We start from the raw sequence: 15,054 nt of genomic DNA on the forward strand, positions 1-15,054 counted from the left end.
ATAAAATGGGCTGTCGTCGGGGGGATTGGAGAGTTGCATCGTACTACGTGTTGCACCTCTCAGCGTGAAAACAAGAGTGTAGTTTGGCATGGGCAGTGTAGGAGCAGGCAGCAAGCTCCCCAGGGCCTGCGGGGAGAGCAGGAGCTGGGAAACCAAGGGGTGATGTGGAGCAAGAGTCCAAAAACGCTGCTGAAGCCAGCATCCCTGGCTGGGGGCAAGGGGCCCGAGCGGTGAGGATGGCTCCTTTCCTGCCGGTGTTGTTGCCTCCCTGCTCTCCCTCCCGTCCGCTCCCAGCCACGGAGCAGCTGCCTCCAGCCCGTGCCTGAGCCAGTGTCTGTCCAAACGACATCTGCAGGCACCAGGTCTTCACTCCTTGTTCTGGCTTCAATACCGCATTGCCAGAGAGGAAGGGGAAAAAACGTTGGCCCAGGGCTTTGATGGCCTCTCGGCAGCTTCTTTCATCCTCCAGCCAGCCTGCTCTGTCATACAGCACCTCTGCTTGCATCTCCTGACACCAGAAAACCCGAACCGCGGTCCTCGTGCCTCCCCACCCCCAGATTTACTGATGGCTGCGTTCCCCTTTTCTGCTGTTTGGCTGTTTACAGAACTGGAACAGAATGAATAGTAGGAGGTGAATGAACTGCACGCTGGCTCACATCTCTGCACGCAGCCTGGTTCTCCGCTCAGAGTAATCACACCCCAGTGCTGAGGATCCCACAAAAACCATCAAAATGCTGAACTGTGGACCTGATACTCTTGGGGGAATTTCACCTCGATGCCTGTGGTCTGTTGCTTCATAGCTGGTCGCGCCTACATCTTGGTTTTCCTCATTTATCCACAAACCTGAGAACTTCCTTCTGATGTCTCCTTTTTTGTCATCCTATTTACAAAATCCTCTTGTCCTGGAGCTGGAAGGGACCAAGCAGCGGGAAACCATTCCTTCGCTGGCAACCTCCAGCCTCCTTCAGCTAGCAGCCAGCCCCGAAGCTTGCTTTCCTAGGTTCTCCCCAGGACCACCGCCAGGGCACGGCTGACGCTTCGCTGGCTCGGCGCAGCTGGTGCTTTCTTACCATCTCCTCTTCCTGCTTCTCTGATCCCTACGCAAATCTTCACACTAACAGGAGCCAGCAAAGCCCATCCAAGCCTTGCAGGTATCTTTTGATTTGGGTAGTGCAGGCCATGTGGAGGCCTCTATCAGATTAATTGCGCCTCGACAGAAACAGCCCTTCCGGCCTCCAGCAATTACCCTAACTGAAAGATAGCAATGAATGGGGTTTCGCTGGGGTTGTGTTCGGTTTTTTAATGGGAGAGCAGGAAAAGGAAAGAGAAAAGGATGAGAGAGAGGAAGCAAAAAGTAAGAGAAGAAGAGACAACTGGCCTCCCTGGTGTTGGAGAACTCTCCCAAAGCCTTTGCTGCGGCTGGGACTCTCCCCCAAGCACTCGATCAAGTGGGATGTTGAAAGAGGAACTGTTTGCCTTCGGTGAGGCAAATCCAGACTTTGTTTATGTCGCTGCAGGAGCAAATGCTGGGAAATTACCTTCGGACACGGCTCTTCTTTTTCAAGACCCATCAGTTTTACAGCCGTGCTCTGCCAACGGGCTCTCCCCGTGGTTTTTTTAGCTCTGCCTGCCAGCTCCGCAACCGGCCCGGGGGCTGCCGGCCCTGCTGCCCGGGGGGATGCGCAGGGGGTGCCAGCCCCACTGCCCGGGGGGGATGCCAGCCCCAAGGGGTGCTGCTGGCCCTGCTGGCTGGGGGGCTGCCCGGGGGTGCTGCCAGCCCCCTGGGGGTTTGCCGGCCCCGCCGCCCGGGGGTTCTGCCGGGGGGGCTGCCGACCCCAGGGGCTCCCACGCTCAGGCACGGCGCGGGGGGCAGCCGCTCCCCCGGGGGCCGCTCGGGGCTCCCCGAACCGCCCCAGCAAGCGGCCGAGCCCCGGCGGGGCGGGCAGGCGCTGCAGCCGCTCCCTCCGTCCCTCCCTCCCTCCCCCTCCTCTCCCCTCCTCCTCCCGCTCCCCCCCGCCCTGTCCCGATTGTGCAATCGCGAGCGGCGGGGCCGGCGGCACCGCCCGGAGCCCGGCACCGGGGGGAGGAGGCGGCCCTGGGCCGCCGAGGATGCGGCAGCCGCCGGGCACCGCGGGGCTGTAGCCGCCCGCCGCCGCCCGCGGCCCCGGAGCCCATGGGATGCGCCCGCCGTCGCCTGGGTGGTGAGTACCCCTCGGCTTTGTGTGCCCCCCGCCCCAGCGGAGCGGACCTGCTGCTTTTTCGCCGCCGCTTGATCAGCACCAGATTTTCCGCCTCTTTCCCCTCTCCCTTCCCTGCCCCCCCCGCGGGTGATGGATGGCCGGGAGGATGAGAATATCGCCCCGGGCAGAAATCGGTTGCAGATGAGGCGGACTTCGGGGGGTCTGCTGTGCAAGCGTTAAACTCTTTCCACCGCCGCTTTAGCTCGAATAAAATAAAAAGAATAGGATACGAGGAGCCGCGCTCTATCGGTTGCACATCTGTGGTACAGAGTCCTTCCTTCCCATCTATTCCGGGTTTCGAACAAAAGTGCAGGGAGCGAACGGGAACGTTCAGACTATCCATGAACCGCAGCGCCGGAGGACTCGTATAGTTCGGGTATCACGCGTGAAGGAAGGAGGTTTTCCCAATGGGTACTCGAAAAGTTTGCACTAGGGACAAATACATCCTTGTATCTTACAAATAGGTTTTTGTGCTTACTGAAATATTACAAAGGTTTATATCCGGCATAGTTCTACCTGTTTCTTGAGTTGTAACAGCATATTTCAGTTTCTCTTCAATATTTGCTGCAATTCTGACTTGTTATATGTGATCATCTCTGCGTTTTATGCACAGTGGGGATTTCTGTTTTTCTCTGAGAGAAGTTCTGGGGACAGAGCACGCTTCAGCTCATTTTCAGGCTGCATTAAAGTTGATCCAGACAATCCCTTATTGCCTACTAACTTTTCTCTTATGAGGGCACTTTTACGAGAAACTTATGCTCTGCTTCTGCTCCACAATCAAAGTTTTTACGGGATAGGAATAACCCCATCGAATTAAAAATTCAGCCTGTGTGAAGTGTTTGTGGATTTAGGGCACCGTAGCTTTGCTACAGGGTTTTTTTGGGAAAAATCTGCACCCTACTGAAACGAGTGGGAAGGAACCTGGTGATATGGCAAGGCCCAGATTTTCTTGTATTTTTAGCCTAGAAAACTTAATGTCCTCTTTGCAGTGTCCAACCAGCCAAAAATCAGCTGTGTACAATGGGCACTTTTGCTTCTCGAAGGCAGTCTCCCATCACGAAAAAGGCAGCTCGCCTCAAATTTGCAAACCGCAGGATGGGAAATGGAATTTGCCTTCAGTATAAAAATCCCAAGTTGTTTGCAAACAGTCCTGAGAAGAATCCGGGTTCTTGGCTTGACCTCTCTGTGCTGAATTCCAGCTTGGGGAGTTTGCGGTCTTGCAAAAAGGGCAAATGAGCAAAGCCTTGCCGAGTGCCCGGTCGTCTTTCCGGAGCGAGGAAAAGAGTCAAACTGGAGGGAGTTTCGGGTGCCCAAGAAGTGCAGGATTGGGCCCTGAACCAGAACACTTTTAAAGTAGCCTTGAAGACCTGCCCGTATTGGAGTAACTTTGCTCGTGGTGTCTGTTGGCATTGCTGAGGTCGTGGTAAGCTGGTATAGGCGTGGGAAACCTGCCCGAGAAGCAGAGTAAACTCCTGGGCAGTGCCTCCTCCCCAAGCTCTGTGCTGTTCCCAGTACAGCGTTCCCAGTACAGCGTTCCCAGTACCTCTGCCGGCTCCCCTACCCTAGCTGCAACAATTGTGGGGCAGGCAAAGCCGGGGACTTGCTCCATCCAAGGGCACTGCTCCTGCTCCTTTTTTTCTTGAAGTCTGCTGGAAAAAATCGCGCTGCCTCGAGTCGCCCAGGCTTGGAGATCCCCTGTGATAAAGCAAGGACCAGAGCGCTTGGGGGAAAGAAACTTCACACCCGCTCAAACCAGACTCTTAAAAACCTGAACAGCTGATAAAACCGTCCTTCTGGGGGAGGACCGGCCTGGAAATGAGGGGTGGTCTGCCCTCCGCACCTCCCGTTAGCACAGCCAGGAGCTGTGCCTGCCATTTCCCCAGACCTTTGTTTCTCTCGTGGTGCTGTTTAGGGAGGGAGTGACACGGGGCGGTGGGGGCCAGGGCTTTCCTGGGTGTAAATTAGCACCGGTGGTGGGAACGGAGCAACACAACGCTCATTTCTACCAGTCGTGGAGCTGGGCTGGGCCGCTACCCCCATCCCCAAGATCGCAGTCCTTTGGAGTCGAGCTTTGGAAACGGCGTCAGGATCGGGCCCTCGCGTTGGTCACTCTCAAACAAGGCTTAAGCCTCCTTCTTTGATACAGAGCTCGGCTGACTTGTCCCAGAGCGGGGAAAAACACCGGCATTCGGTTCACCGTTGGGTTTCGCTGTGGTTACTGCGCCCGGTCCTGCAGTTTTAGGGAGGCTGTCTGGATGTCAAGTGTGAGGTCAGCCTCCGGCACGTCTGGTAGCAATTGAAAATACCAACTGGGCTGCGAGCTGTTCCGTTACCCCTGAAAGCCTCCGGCCCTGCGCTGCTGCCTGGTTTTATGCTTCAGTACTGGAGATAATCGCAGTCAGTGCCGTGGGTAACTAACGCAGACGTTGGGCTTTATGCCGTCCAAACTGGGAAGGCTGGTGCAGTGTAAATCAGAGATTAACAGAGGGCGAAGCAGCACTCGGGTCGAGTGGATTTCTGCTGTTGTGGCTGGGATACAGCCTAAACGGGCGTAAAGGGAGAGGGGAAACAGCAGGAAGGATCCTGAGCTGTCACTGAAAAGTCCACAGCTTCAGCTGCAAACCCCTTTCTCCTTCCCTCTTGCTCCAGCAGCTGGGAACCTGATCCTGCAAGCGCAACCCTGCTGCGGAGGACAGGGCTCGATTTTTTATACGAGTTTGGTAATGAATGACCGCGCGAGCCGAAAGCCAGCGCGGTTGGCATTTGAGACAACTCCCATCCCTGCCTGCAGGTTGGCCTTACGCGGTGTGTGTGCTAAATTAAAAAAAAAAAAAAAAATCATAATCCTAGTGGCCACTATGTACTAGAACTGGTTTTATCTGGTTCCAGTTAGGCTTGTTTTGAGTAAGACGAGCAGTGCCAGATTCTGAGCTCATTTGCACCAGTGGAGTCATTTGGAGGAGCCGGTCCCAGTTTACCTCACTCTAAGTGGAAGCAGAACTGGGCCTGCTGGGAGAAGTGCTCCCCTGGGGAACGGCTGGTGCCTGCCTGCAGATCAGACACGGGAAAAGCGAGCGACTCTTGGGACCCTTCCCAGAGGCAGCACGCATATTACCGGCCCCGTGAAAGCTGTTTTCACCGAAAAAAAGGAGGGGAGAGGCTGTGGCTTGGGTGGCAAGGGGAAGCGGTGTGACCGTGGGCTCCGGGGTGAGCCAGGTGCTGGGGGGAGATACTGACAGCGGTCAGGCTCTGTTGGTGATGCCGCGGTGGAGGAAAAGACAGCCCCTTCCCACGCGGAGGGGGAGACTGCAGCTTGCAGGGGTCAGGGGCAGCCCGGCTGGAGGGCAGCCAGCGCTGTTGTTGCGTGGGATTTCCAAAGGGTTTGGGATGCGCGGTCCACGTTCGGGTGCCTGTTGTCCTCCCACGCCGCCAGAGCTTCGGCCGATCCCCTCAGCTCCCGTGCCGGGCGGCAGCGAGCCTGTGGGACGGCTGTGTGGGAAACACCAGCTCCGGGGGAAAGGTGGGAGGGAGTCGAGCCCGGTTCAGGTCCAGACACGCGAGCAAGGCCCCTGGCTGAAATGCAGCTCACAGCTGTGTTTAAAAGTGCCTGTTTCTCCTATTATCTGCAACGCACCCAGATACGACCCACCGCTGGGGACCGTTGCAGCCAGAGCACGTGGCAGACTGGTCCTCCCTGGCGCAGGGAGCCTGTACGATCTCTCCTGTCCCCAGTTCGCCGAGGCACCCCCATCCCGGGGCTCCCCAAAACTGCTGGCTGCTGGAGGCTAGTGCTGGGCTGGCTTTCCAGCTCCCATCCCTCTTGCCCTGCTGCTCTTAGGGGCTGCAGAGCCCCACGTTTGGAGCAGGTGCTTGAAGAAGAGAGGGAGTGGAGGGTAGTGGGGGCCAGGATATATTCCTCTGCTTTAGGCTGATGCCTTTTCCTGGCCGTGGTTGTTCTCAGTGCTCAAGAAATAGAGTAATTGAAATAAATTACCAGAAACTGTTTATATTACTCTTGCCTCCTCCACAGGCCATTAGCATGTCCCTTTTCCAGCAGAGCTCCTTTAGGAGCTCCTTCTAAGCCTATCTAAGTCCATAGGTAGCTTTCCAATGACTTTTGTAGGTAAAAGAGCTTGGATTTTTATTTTTTTTCCAGCTGCAAAATACGAGTTTCTTGAGTGCTCAGTGCCTGGCTGAGAAGCCAGACTTAAACTTCTAATGTACCAAAGTCTTTTGAAATTCTGGCCAAAGTGGGGAGGGGAGAAGGCTTTTAAAATGCTGCACTGCTTTTCTCTATTTCTGCTTTACTTCTGTGAATCGCCCAACCAAGCTTGAGTGGAGATTAATATGTTACGGAAAGGGAAACTCTAACATCTGCTTTTGAAAGGAGCAGAGGCAGCCAGATGCACAGTGAGAAATGACACAGCTTTTGCGCCGTTATCAAAAAGTTTGTAGGATTGATTCTTGTGCATGTTAAATATCAAATGTCTTCCTACGGTAGTTCCCTTTTTATTTTTTTTATAATTTTTTCTTCCCAGATTTTGCAGCTCAGTAAAACAAGACTGAAGGTGTCAGCTCAGAAGAGACTTCTGTGTTCAGTTAAACACCCATCCATCTTGCTGTCCTGAAGAATTACCTCTAGATACTCTCAGGGCATAGTGCTCTTCCTTCTCCCCTGGCAATATTGTCGTGACATTGATCAGATGAATTTGGACTGCTGCAGGCACAATAGTAGAGTCTCCAAAAGCATGTTGCGCTTTGTATTTTTTGCACCTAAATTGGAAATTGTGAAGTTTTAGCTAAACGCAAATTGCAAAAAAGTGGCAGGTATGAAATAAGGACAAGTATTGAATGAAATCGGTTGGTTTGATATTTTTTGTTAGTATGCAGTGACCTTTTAGGGTTTTGAAGTTTAAATTTAAGCTTTTCCTGCTAATAATGCCGGCTAGATTTTTTTTGTTACATGTAAGCAAATAGTACTTGAGTTGAGATTCCTAAGAGGCAAATTCCCTGTAGGATTCAGGGGTTAACTGTTCAGACAAAATCCCATGTCTGAGGAGAGCCATGCCCTGGTTCTTTCTGGGACAGATACACGTTTCTTTCCAGTTGCCACCAAACCAGACGCTGACTGTAGCTTTGCTTTCTTGTAGGTGCCTAAACAATCGTTTGCCTTTTAGCATTTGTAGCTACTTGCAGCGAGATGGCTCCTGGCCACCTCCGTGCACGGGGGTGATCCCACCCGATTCCTTGGAGAGCTTTCTCTTTTCCATGCAGCGACCCCCGCTCGCCCTGCGGCACGCTGTCCTTGTGTGACTCCCCAGCGATGTCCCGGCCTGACTCCCACCTGCCCTTGAAGCACAGCGCCTTTCCTGTCGAGGAACGCACGCCGCATCGTGTGGGGCAGAGGCTGTTGGCAGCCATCCCTCCACTCCTGCCCTGGGGAGCCCCTTCCCTTGGAGGAGGTCTGGTGTTCCAGAGACCTCCCTGTGCTTTTCCGCTCTCTCTGCACCCATCGGCTCGCTCGGCATACGGCACGCCGCTGTCTGTGGTCCCACGAGCGGGGAAACTGAGGCACGGAGCAGTGCACCCAGCACCACGTCTTTGGGACCTTCTCTTCTCCGGGCAGTGCCTTGCAGCAACTTTTCTCAGTAAAATGGCACAAATAACTCGTTGAACACAAAAGCAGGACCCGTTACCACTGTGATTCCTGTCTAACACTCACTTGGGGTTGCTCTTGGCAGCTTGGCAGGGTGTAGCTCGAGAGTCGTGTGTCCAGGGGGGCAGGAGAGGACGGTGGAGGTCCCAGCTCTGATCCAGACCAGGAGCTGACACCTTGACCTTGTCCATCTCTGCTGAGATCTCATGCATCTCGCACAAGGATTTGGATGGCTGCGTTAAGCGCTGAGGTAAGGCCATTTCCCGGCTTTGTACCTCATTTTCCTTAGCTACAGCGTGGAGCTGACACTGTTTCTGTGCTGCATGCACGGGCTTTGAGCCTCGGCTAAGCAATGTTTATAAAGCTCAGGGCCTTCTTGTCTCTCAGAACCTGGGATGCCGTGTGTGTGGCCATGAGCACAATATACCTGTGTCTGTGGCTTTATGTATTTGGCAAAACTGCAAGATCCTGGATAAGAAAAAAACCCCTATAAATATATTAAACTACTCATGAAATGTTCCCCATGTCCACCTGCAGGCTTGTCTTGTATTATGCTTTAAACTTCCCACTGGAAAAAGAGGGTAAAACTGATTAGATCTTTTTTATTTTCCTCCAGAAGTGTTTGGTTTCCAAGTGGCCGGGAACAGCTGTGGGCTGGATGGTGGGAATGTGGCCTCCGAGGTAATTCCCGTGATTGTCCTCCGGCCGATGTAACCAGTGTAGATTTTCCCAGCTGCTTTCAGGCGTTGGTGGGGACTGTCCTGCTTGCAAGGACTCCTGAGAGCCCCCGGGGACTGCCGGGATGGGAGGAAGGAGCGATTCCAGGTGACACGAAACATCTGAGTGTGCCGCCACCAGTGCTGGCAGCCAGGCTGGTGGGAGGCTCAGCCGGCAGGACCCGTGCCAGGCTCCCGGCCCCGGCGGGGTGCAGGGGTGCTACGGCTGAGCCCCGTCAGCCCTGCACGTTTTGCCCCTCAGCTCCTTGGGCATGGGGACAGGCTGGAAAAGGGCTCCGGGGCTGCTCACCACAAGGCTGCAGCTGTGCGTGCGCTGAGGAGTTGTTTGTCTCTGGAGTCCGGGATGTGCCAGGCTCAAGGGCTGAGTCATTTGATTTCTCAAATATGCGCTGAAGGGATGGTGGAGGAAGCTGCCATGCGGTTCCCTGCAGCGGGAGAGGGGGGAGACCCTCACGGGCTGATGGCTCTGCCGGAACTGAGCTGAACTTTCTGCTTGAAAAGCTTTGACTAGCAGGAAAAAAATGTGCCCTGGCGTGGAGAAGAGAAAGAAGCCCCTGTGTGCGGGGCAGCGCTTGCTCCCGCCAGCTGGCCAGGGCTGGGGTCAACACACTTGTTCCTTTAGGGGCTGCAACGTGTAATTTAGCTTGTCACGGAGGAATGTGCTCAATGCCTTTATTTAATCGGGAGTTTGCAAACCTGCTTGGGTGCCTTGTCTTCCTTTTTCCCTTCCCTTCCCAGCCGGGGCGGGGGGGAGAAGGAACACGGTGCTTTTGTCTCCGACCCTGTGGCTGCTGTCAGATGAATGGTTTTAGTGGCAGCTCTGTTCGCATGACTGGTTTGAACTATGCCAGCGAACATGGGCTGTTTCCAGCCTCAGCTCCCTCCTAAACTCAGCTGCATCAGATGTTTTCCTAGGCGCTGGCATAAACCTTGTTACTTGCTAGAAATGTGGCCCTGCGGGTTCCAGAGCATTCTTGGGAGAAGGAAAACACCGTGGGGCTGTGGCCATCAGGGAGGGATAGCGGCGCTCAGGACCTGCGTGCCCTGGAGGATGGGGCAGAGCTGGAATTGCTCCGTCTCTGTAGAGGTACCCGGTTCCCTTGCTCACCGTGGCTGTGCTACCAGGGGCCCTGGTTACAAAGCCATCCCTGCTCAGAAAAGGAGAGGGCTTCAGCGTGTGTTGAAGTGCTTTTCTGAATCCAGGCCAGGCCCTGTGCTTTAGCAGAGCACAACCTCACTCGTCTTCCTCTCGGTATCGGAGCGAGACGGGAGCCCAGATGCTCAGAGATGATCCGTCATGCCTCTGGCAACTGGTCTGCTCTGACCAGTGCTGCAGAAACACCTCTGTACTGAACGCCTCCCTCCAGGAATGAAAAAAAAAAAAAAGGTCCCAGGGAAGCAGGACTGTCAGCGCAGACAGAAATGTTTGCCTCTTTGTTTGCTGCTGGGTAGACATGCACAGAAACCTGGAGAAAAACCAGCCACCACCTTTCTTTGGAAGGAAGGAAATTGCTCTCTAATCGGGCGTGTGGAAGTGAACTTGTGTGCTGACTCCAGAGGAATTTCGGCTGTTCCCTGGGGGGTTGTTATTGCTGTTTGGGTCACATCCCAGCTCGGATCTCGGACTTGCCTTTGGGAGCGGGATTCCTCAGCCCAGAGCTGCTGGCATCTGAGGAATGAGTGATGCTCGTTTCAGAAAACCAAGCAAACCAAGTGTGTGTGTGCGCGCGCGCAGCTTAGCTATGTCTCCTTAGCAGAAATTACAGAATTCCCCTACTGCAATGGAAAAAAATATAATTCAGGGAGCAGAAGTAAGCCCTGAGAGGTGTCTTCAGGAGGAATGTGTTTAACCACACCGCTCTTGTTAATGGTATTGCAAGTTCAGGGGCTAAAAACCTTCTGCTTATCTCCAACCAAGACCTGCAAACCCTGCTTTGTGTGGATATTCTCACCAGGGACCCACGGGATTCACGTCAACAAAGTGCTGGGAGGGTTAGGAAGCCAGGACTATAAAGGTGTTGCTTCGTTATACCATTATGTTCCTGTATCACCGAGAAGTCAGAAAACATAGCAGAGGGTCCACCTGATTCCTCCAGAGATGCCGGGGCCAGGGAATGAGGACGCCCTTTTCCGGCTGCCTTGGGATGGAGATGAGGAAGCATCTCGCTTTCGTCTCTCGGTTCCAATCAAGGATGTTGGGCTCAGTGGAAGTGTAACAGGGCAAAACCCTCTGCCCCATAATGACCTTAAAATGACCTGAGCTGGAGCTGGGAGAATTGCTTAGCAGGCCATCTCCATCATTCAGAGAAGTGTGGTGGTCCTCCAGCCGAGGATGTCTTGGTGAAGACTGTGCAGGTGGACGGAGTGACCGGGGGACCACCCAGCTGGGAGTCCCCAGCGCAGAGCTGCCTCTGACACCGCTCTCCCATAAACAAGGCATTTTTCCTCTCCTTTCCCGGCAAGCGTTAGAGGGCTGGGCCCAGGAGCCATGGGAATCAACAAGAGTCTTTCCAGTGTGGGTTTTGGATCTTCGTCTGGATAAATAAATAGAAGGAAATAACAAATAACGTGGTTCTAACAAATATTTTAGGAAGTAGAAAATGCCTGCCTTTCACTGTGACTCCATCCAAACCCCACAAAGGAAAAAAATTCCCGGTTTCTGTGATGCTTTTCCATCTGCCTTTCCCCAGCGATTGGGAGTGTTAATGCAGCACCTTGGCTGGAGAGCAGAGCTGACCCACAAGGAAAGCGGCATGGGATTGCTCCGGGGCGGTGAGTAACCCCCTCAGCCCACCAGCTCTGCGAGCGAGGGTTATGCTCAGTGATAAAAGCGCCCCCCACACCTCGTCTGCAGCCTGAGGTCCCGTCCTCAGAGTAACCGCTGGCTGAATTTGAGTGGCTCTATAAAAATCAATGCTGCATTGGTCTTTCCTGTGGGTTTCTACCTTCTGGACTGAGGTTTCCACGGCTCCCTGCGTGCTGCTGCCTCCCAGCGACATCTGCTGCGTGCTGCCAGGAGGAGGGTGGCTTTCCTTCCCGGGAAAGCGGTCCCTTTTTTTCCGGGAAAGCTTACGGCAGGGCCGGCTTGGGCTTTTAAAGTGGGAGAGGAGGAAGTGGGCAAGTCTGCTCCTTCCTCAAATAAAAACATTTCTGCGGTCCGCAACTTCTCCAACCTGGCTCGGCCCGTGGCGGTGACACTTGTGTTTTGCAAACTCCTCCCAGCCCAGCTTTGGGTGGGAAATGCTGAAAAGCTGCTGTTGCTTCTGGCCCAAAGCTTGGGAGAAGTAATGCAGGTATCTGCCTGCCCCAGAGCTTGTTTTGAAGAGGGAGGAGGCACAGCAGCATCTCCCAGTGCCTGTGCAGTGTTTTGGGGAGCCCTCCTGCCCTGGCAGCGGCTGGGGAGGGAGATGTGAGTACCGGCACACGGGGGGGATGTACCTGTGCTTGTCGCAGCCAAGAACTGCCACGGGCTTGGAGGAGTGGGGCTGTTTTCTGTCTCTTGTCTTCCCTGCTAACGCTTTGCTTTCTTCTCCAGTTACAGGGTTTTGGCAGAGCTGGCCATGATGTTATGGTTCGTGGTAGGTGCCCTCTTCCCAGCGCTGCTCCTGGCCGCACCCCCCCCCATCAACAAGCTCGCCCTCTTCCCGGACAAGAGCGCTTGGTGCGAGGCAAAGAACATCACCCAGATCGTGGGGCACAGCGGCTGCGAGTCCAAGTCCATCCAGAACAGGTATGGATCCGCCCTGGGGGCAGAGCTGCACGCAGCTGAAGCTGATTTCCATTTGCTGATGACGCCGGAGTGGCTCTGGGGACTGTCACTCGCACCATGTCCTGCCCCTGCCCGGCTGCCTTCTGTCTGTCTCAGTGGAAGGTCAAATCTCCTTCTGCCATTGCTGGGAAGAGCAGGTGCCTCCCCTGAGCCCTCATCCCTCCCGTTGTCTTTGCAGGGCCTGTCTGGGACAGTGTTTCAGCTACAGCGTCCCCAACACCTTCCCTCAGTCCACGGAGTCCCTGGTGCACTGCGACTCCTGCATGCCAGCCCAGTCCATGTGGGAAATCGTGAGTATCCCTGGAGTATCCCTGCCCGCTCCACGGCTCTTTCTGCGGAGCCTCGCTCAGGGGCTCTCAGCTCTGCTCTGCCACCGCTTTAGGGCAAGTCATTCCCCTTCCCTGAGGTTTTCCTGCTTGTCGTTTCCTTCCAGGGTGTCCCTCAGGTGGCTGTACCCTGGCTTGAGATGCCTGGGTAGAAGGGGCTGCTGGAAGCAACGTGACTGATGTGATGAATGATGCATTTATCACTGTTTGCAGAAGCATCCCCCGTCAATCCCTGCATTATTCATCCCTGTGCTCATCCTTCCTGCCTGTTCTCTCCACCGCTCCTTTTTTCACCTCCTCCCACTCGGGAATTTTTGACTTCTGTGATGTCCAGAAGTGCTTCCCACAGCCCATCTGCCCGTCACCCTCAGACCTCACAGCTTGATGCCGCCATTGATGCTGGCAGAGCCATAAACCCTGCCTCCGAGGCCAGCCCAGGCGCCCGGGGAGCTGGGCTCAGCGCTCTGCTCTGCTCTCGACTCAGCCATTTGGGCAGATGGTTTAGTCCGAGCTACCTGAGATGCTCAGCAACGTGCCTTGTGGGTGGCCTTTGCAGTTACCGCTGATATTTCTGTGCCGGTAGCACCTGGGAGCGGTGTCCCTCTCGAGCTGGTGCATTTTCCCTGGGTCTCTGCAGCTTGTGACCCTGGTGAGCCATTCCCAGAGAGCTTTGCCTTGCAGACTGGCTGCGGAGGGTTGTTTATACGGACAGGAGCCATCGCTTCTCGCTTAAAATACCCCACGTCTGCAGGGTGTGGGGATGATGGCCATCCGGGCCTTGAGCTCTACCCTCACTTGCCATGTCCTCGTCCCTCTGCCTAGGTGACACTGGACTGTCCAGGCAACGACGAGATCCCCAGGGTTGACAAGCTGGTGGAGAAGATCCTTCACTGTAGCTGCCAGGCTTGCGGGAAGGAGCCGAGCCACGAGGGAGCCCTGTTCAACGTCTACCTGAACGCGGAGGAGAACATGCCCGCGGAGGGTCCCAGCCCCCATCACTATGCCCACCACCAACAGGAGGTGGAAGAACCTCCCGCCTCCAGCCACCACCATCACGAGGAGGAGGGCGACGACTGACCTGGCCCTTGCGGACTGTCCTTGCAGCCAGCGGCGCGGGCAGGGGGTGTGTGCGAGGGAGAGGGCTGGGGTTGGGGGAGGGAGGGGGGTGGTGGAGTCTTTCCTGTCTAATAGCTACCCTCACGCTTTGCTCTCCACGACACCCCGGGGCTGGAGGAACGTTCTGAGGCACAAGCAGGGCTGAGGGGCGGCCGTGGGGCTGGAGCTGCAGGGCGAGAGAGGAGGGCTCGGCGTCTTCTGATGCAAAACTACTTGCACATAATAGTAATAATATATTGAGAGGAGCGGGAGCCCGGACGAGGGGGTTTCGGCTGAGAGCCAGAGCTGAGCTGGGCTCTGCCGGGGCTGGCTGCAGGCTCCCGAACCCGCTCTTCACTGCGGGTCACACGCACCCTCGCTGAGCCCTGGGGTTTTCGGGTGGAGGAAGAAAGGACGCAGCTTCTCCACGGTCCCACAAGAGACGCGCATCTCTCCCGGAGCGTGCGGGGCCGCCAGCATCCCTTCTTCCCCCTGCCTGCCTAAGGACACGTGGGCTCAGCATGGACGCGCTGTCCCTCCTGGCACGTGCTGGATCTTAATTCACCCCCAACCCCCTTGCCTTAATTAATTGGGTAGCTCTTGGGGGGTGTGTGGCCCCCGGGGTGTGCCTCTGGGGCTGTGTGTGTGACGTTGTGGGGAGCCGCGGTGACAAGAGCCCTTACCCTGCTGGTCCTCAGGGCCACCGCGGAGCTCCCCGGGAGCGAGGGACCTGGGCCATGCCACAGGCGCGGGGGCTTCGCGCTTGGCGGCCCCCAGGGGAAAGCCAGGAGCAGGTTCGTGTGGGGGTGGGCTGGGTGGGAGCCAGCCCCTCTCCCCCCTCTCCCTGCTGCACTTTAATGGTGGTGGAGGGAGAAGGGGGACGAGTGCTGGGATGCTGATGTACTTTTGCAGGGGGCTGCTCGTGCAGGGCTGGGGAGGCTCGGGGGCGGGGGGGGACAGCCCTGGGCCCCTCCTGCTACCCCTTTCTCTCAGTTGTATAAAGCTGATTTCTTTGGCGCTGTCCTGACAAGAGCTTCCAGAGCTTGTAATCGATGCCTCCCCCTCCTTTTTACAAGGTTTTTTTGTTTATTTGTTTGTTTTTTGTTTGGTTTTTTTTTTTCTTAAATAAATTAGTTCTGACTTCCATTTCTCAGTGCTCTGATGCCTGTCTGGTTTTTGGCAGGAGGCTCCTCAGGGCTGACGGGGGAGAAGGCTGTTTACACCGGGCAGG

General features: G+C 55.5%; 1 protein-coding gene across 2 annotated transcripts; it reads left to right on the plus strand.

Annotated features, from left to right (window-relative positions):
• The first annotated feature begins 1,806 nt into the window (after positions 1-1,806).
• LOC308060499 (neuroblastoma suppressor of tumorigenicity 1) lies at positions 1,807-14,969 on the plus strand. Of its 2 annotated transcripts, XM_080379319.1 has the most exons (5): positions 1,807-2,201; positions 11,324-11,405; positions 12,169-12,363; positions 12,581-12,692; positions 13,551-14,969. In XM_080379319.1, exons 1-5 carry the CDS (start codon positions 2,174-2,176, stop codon positions 13,803-13,805), a joined length of 672 nt encoding a protein of 223 aa, XP_080235445.1. In that variant the 5' UTR covers positions 1,807-2,173; the 3' UTR covers positions 13,806-14,969. The 2 variants fall into 2 exon arrangements, with proteins under 2 accessions (XP_080235445.1, XP_080235446.1); XM_080379320.1 differs by lacking the exon at positions 11,324-11,405 and having other exon boundaries at positions 2,013-2,201.
• The last annotated feature ends 85 nt before the right edge of the window (positions 14,970-15,054 follow it).

Source organism: Falco punctatus (assembly GCF_963210335.1).
Source record: "Falco punctatus genome assembly, chromosome: 3".
In the NCBI taxonomy this organism is placed as follows: domain Eukaryota; kingdom Metazoa; phylum Chordata; class Aves; order Falconiformes; family Falconidae; genus Falco; species Falco punctatus.

Bases quoted from the DNA above. Each gene is read 5' to 3' on its own strand.
- LOC308060499 (XM_080379319.1), top strand. From the start codon at position 2,174: ATGGGATGCGCCCGCCGTCGCCTGGGTG. The intron at 2,202-11,323 runs GTGAGTACCCCT...GCCTTTCCCCAG, and splicing joins CGCCCGCCGTCGCCTGGGTG to CGATTGGGAGTGTTAATGCA. The intron at 12,693-13,550 runs GTGAGTATCCCT...CCCTCTGCCTAG, and splicing joins CCCAGTCCATGTGGGAAATC to GTGACACTGGACTGTCCAGG.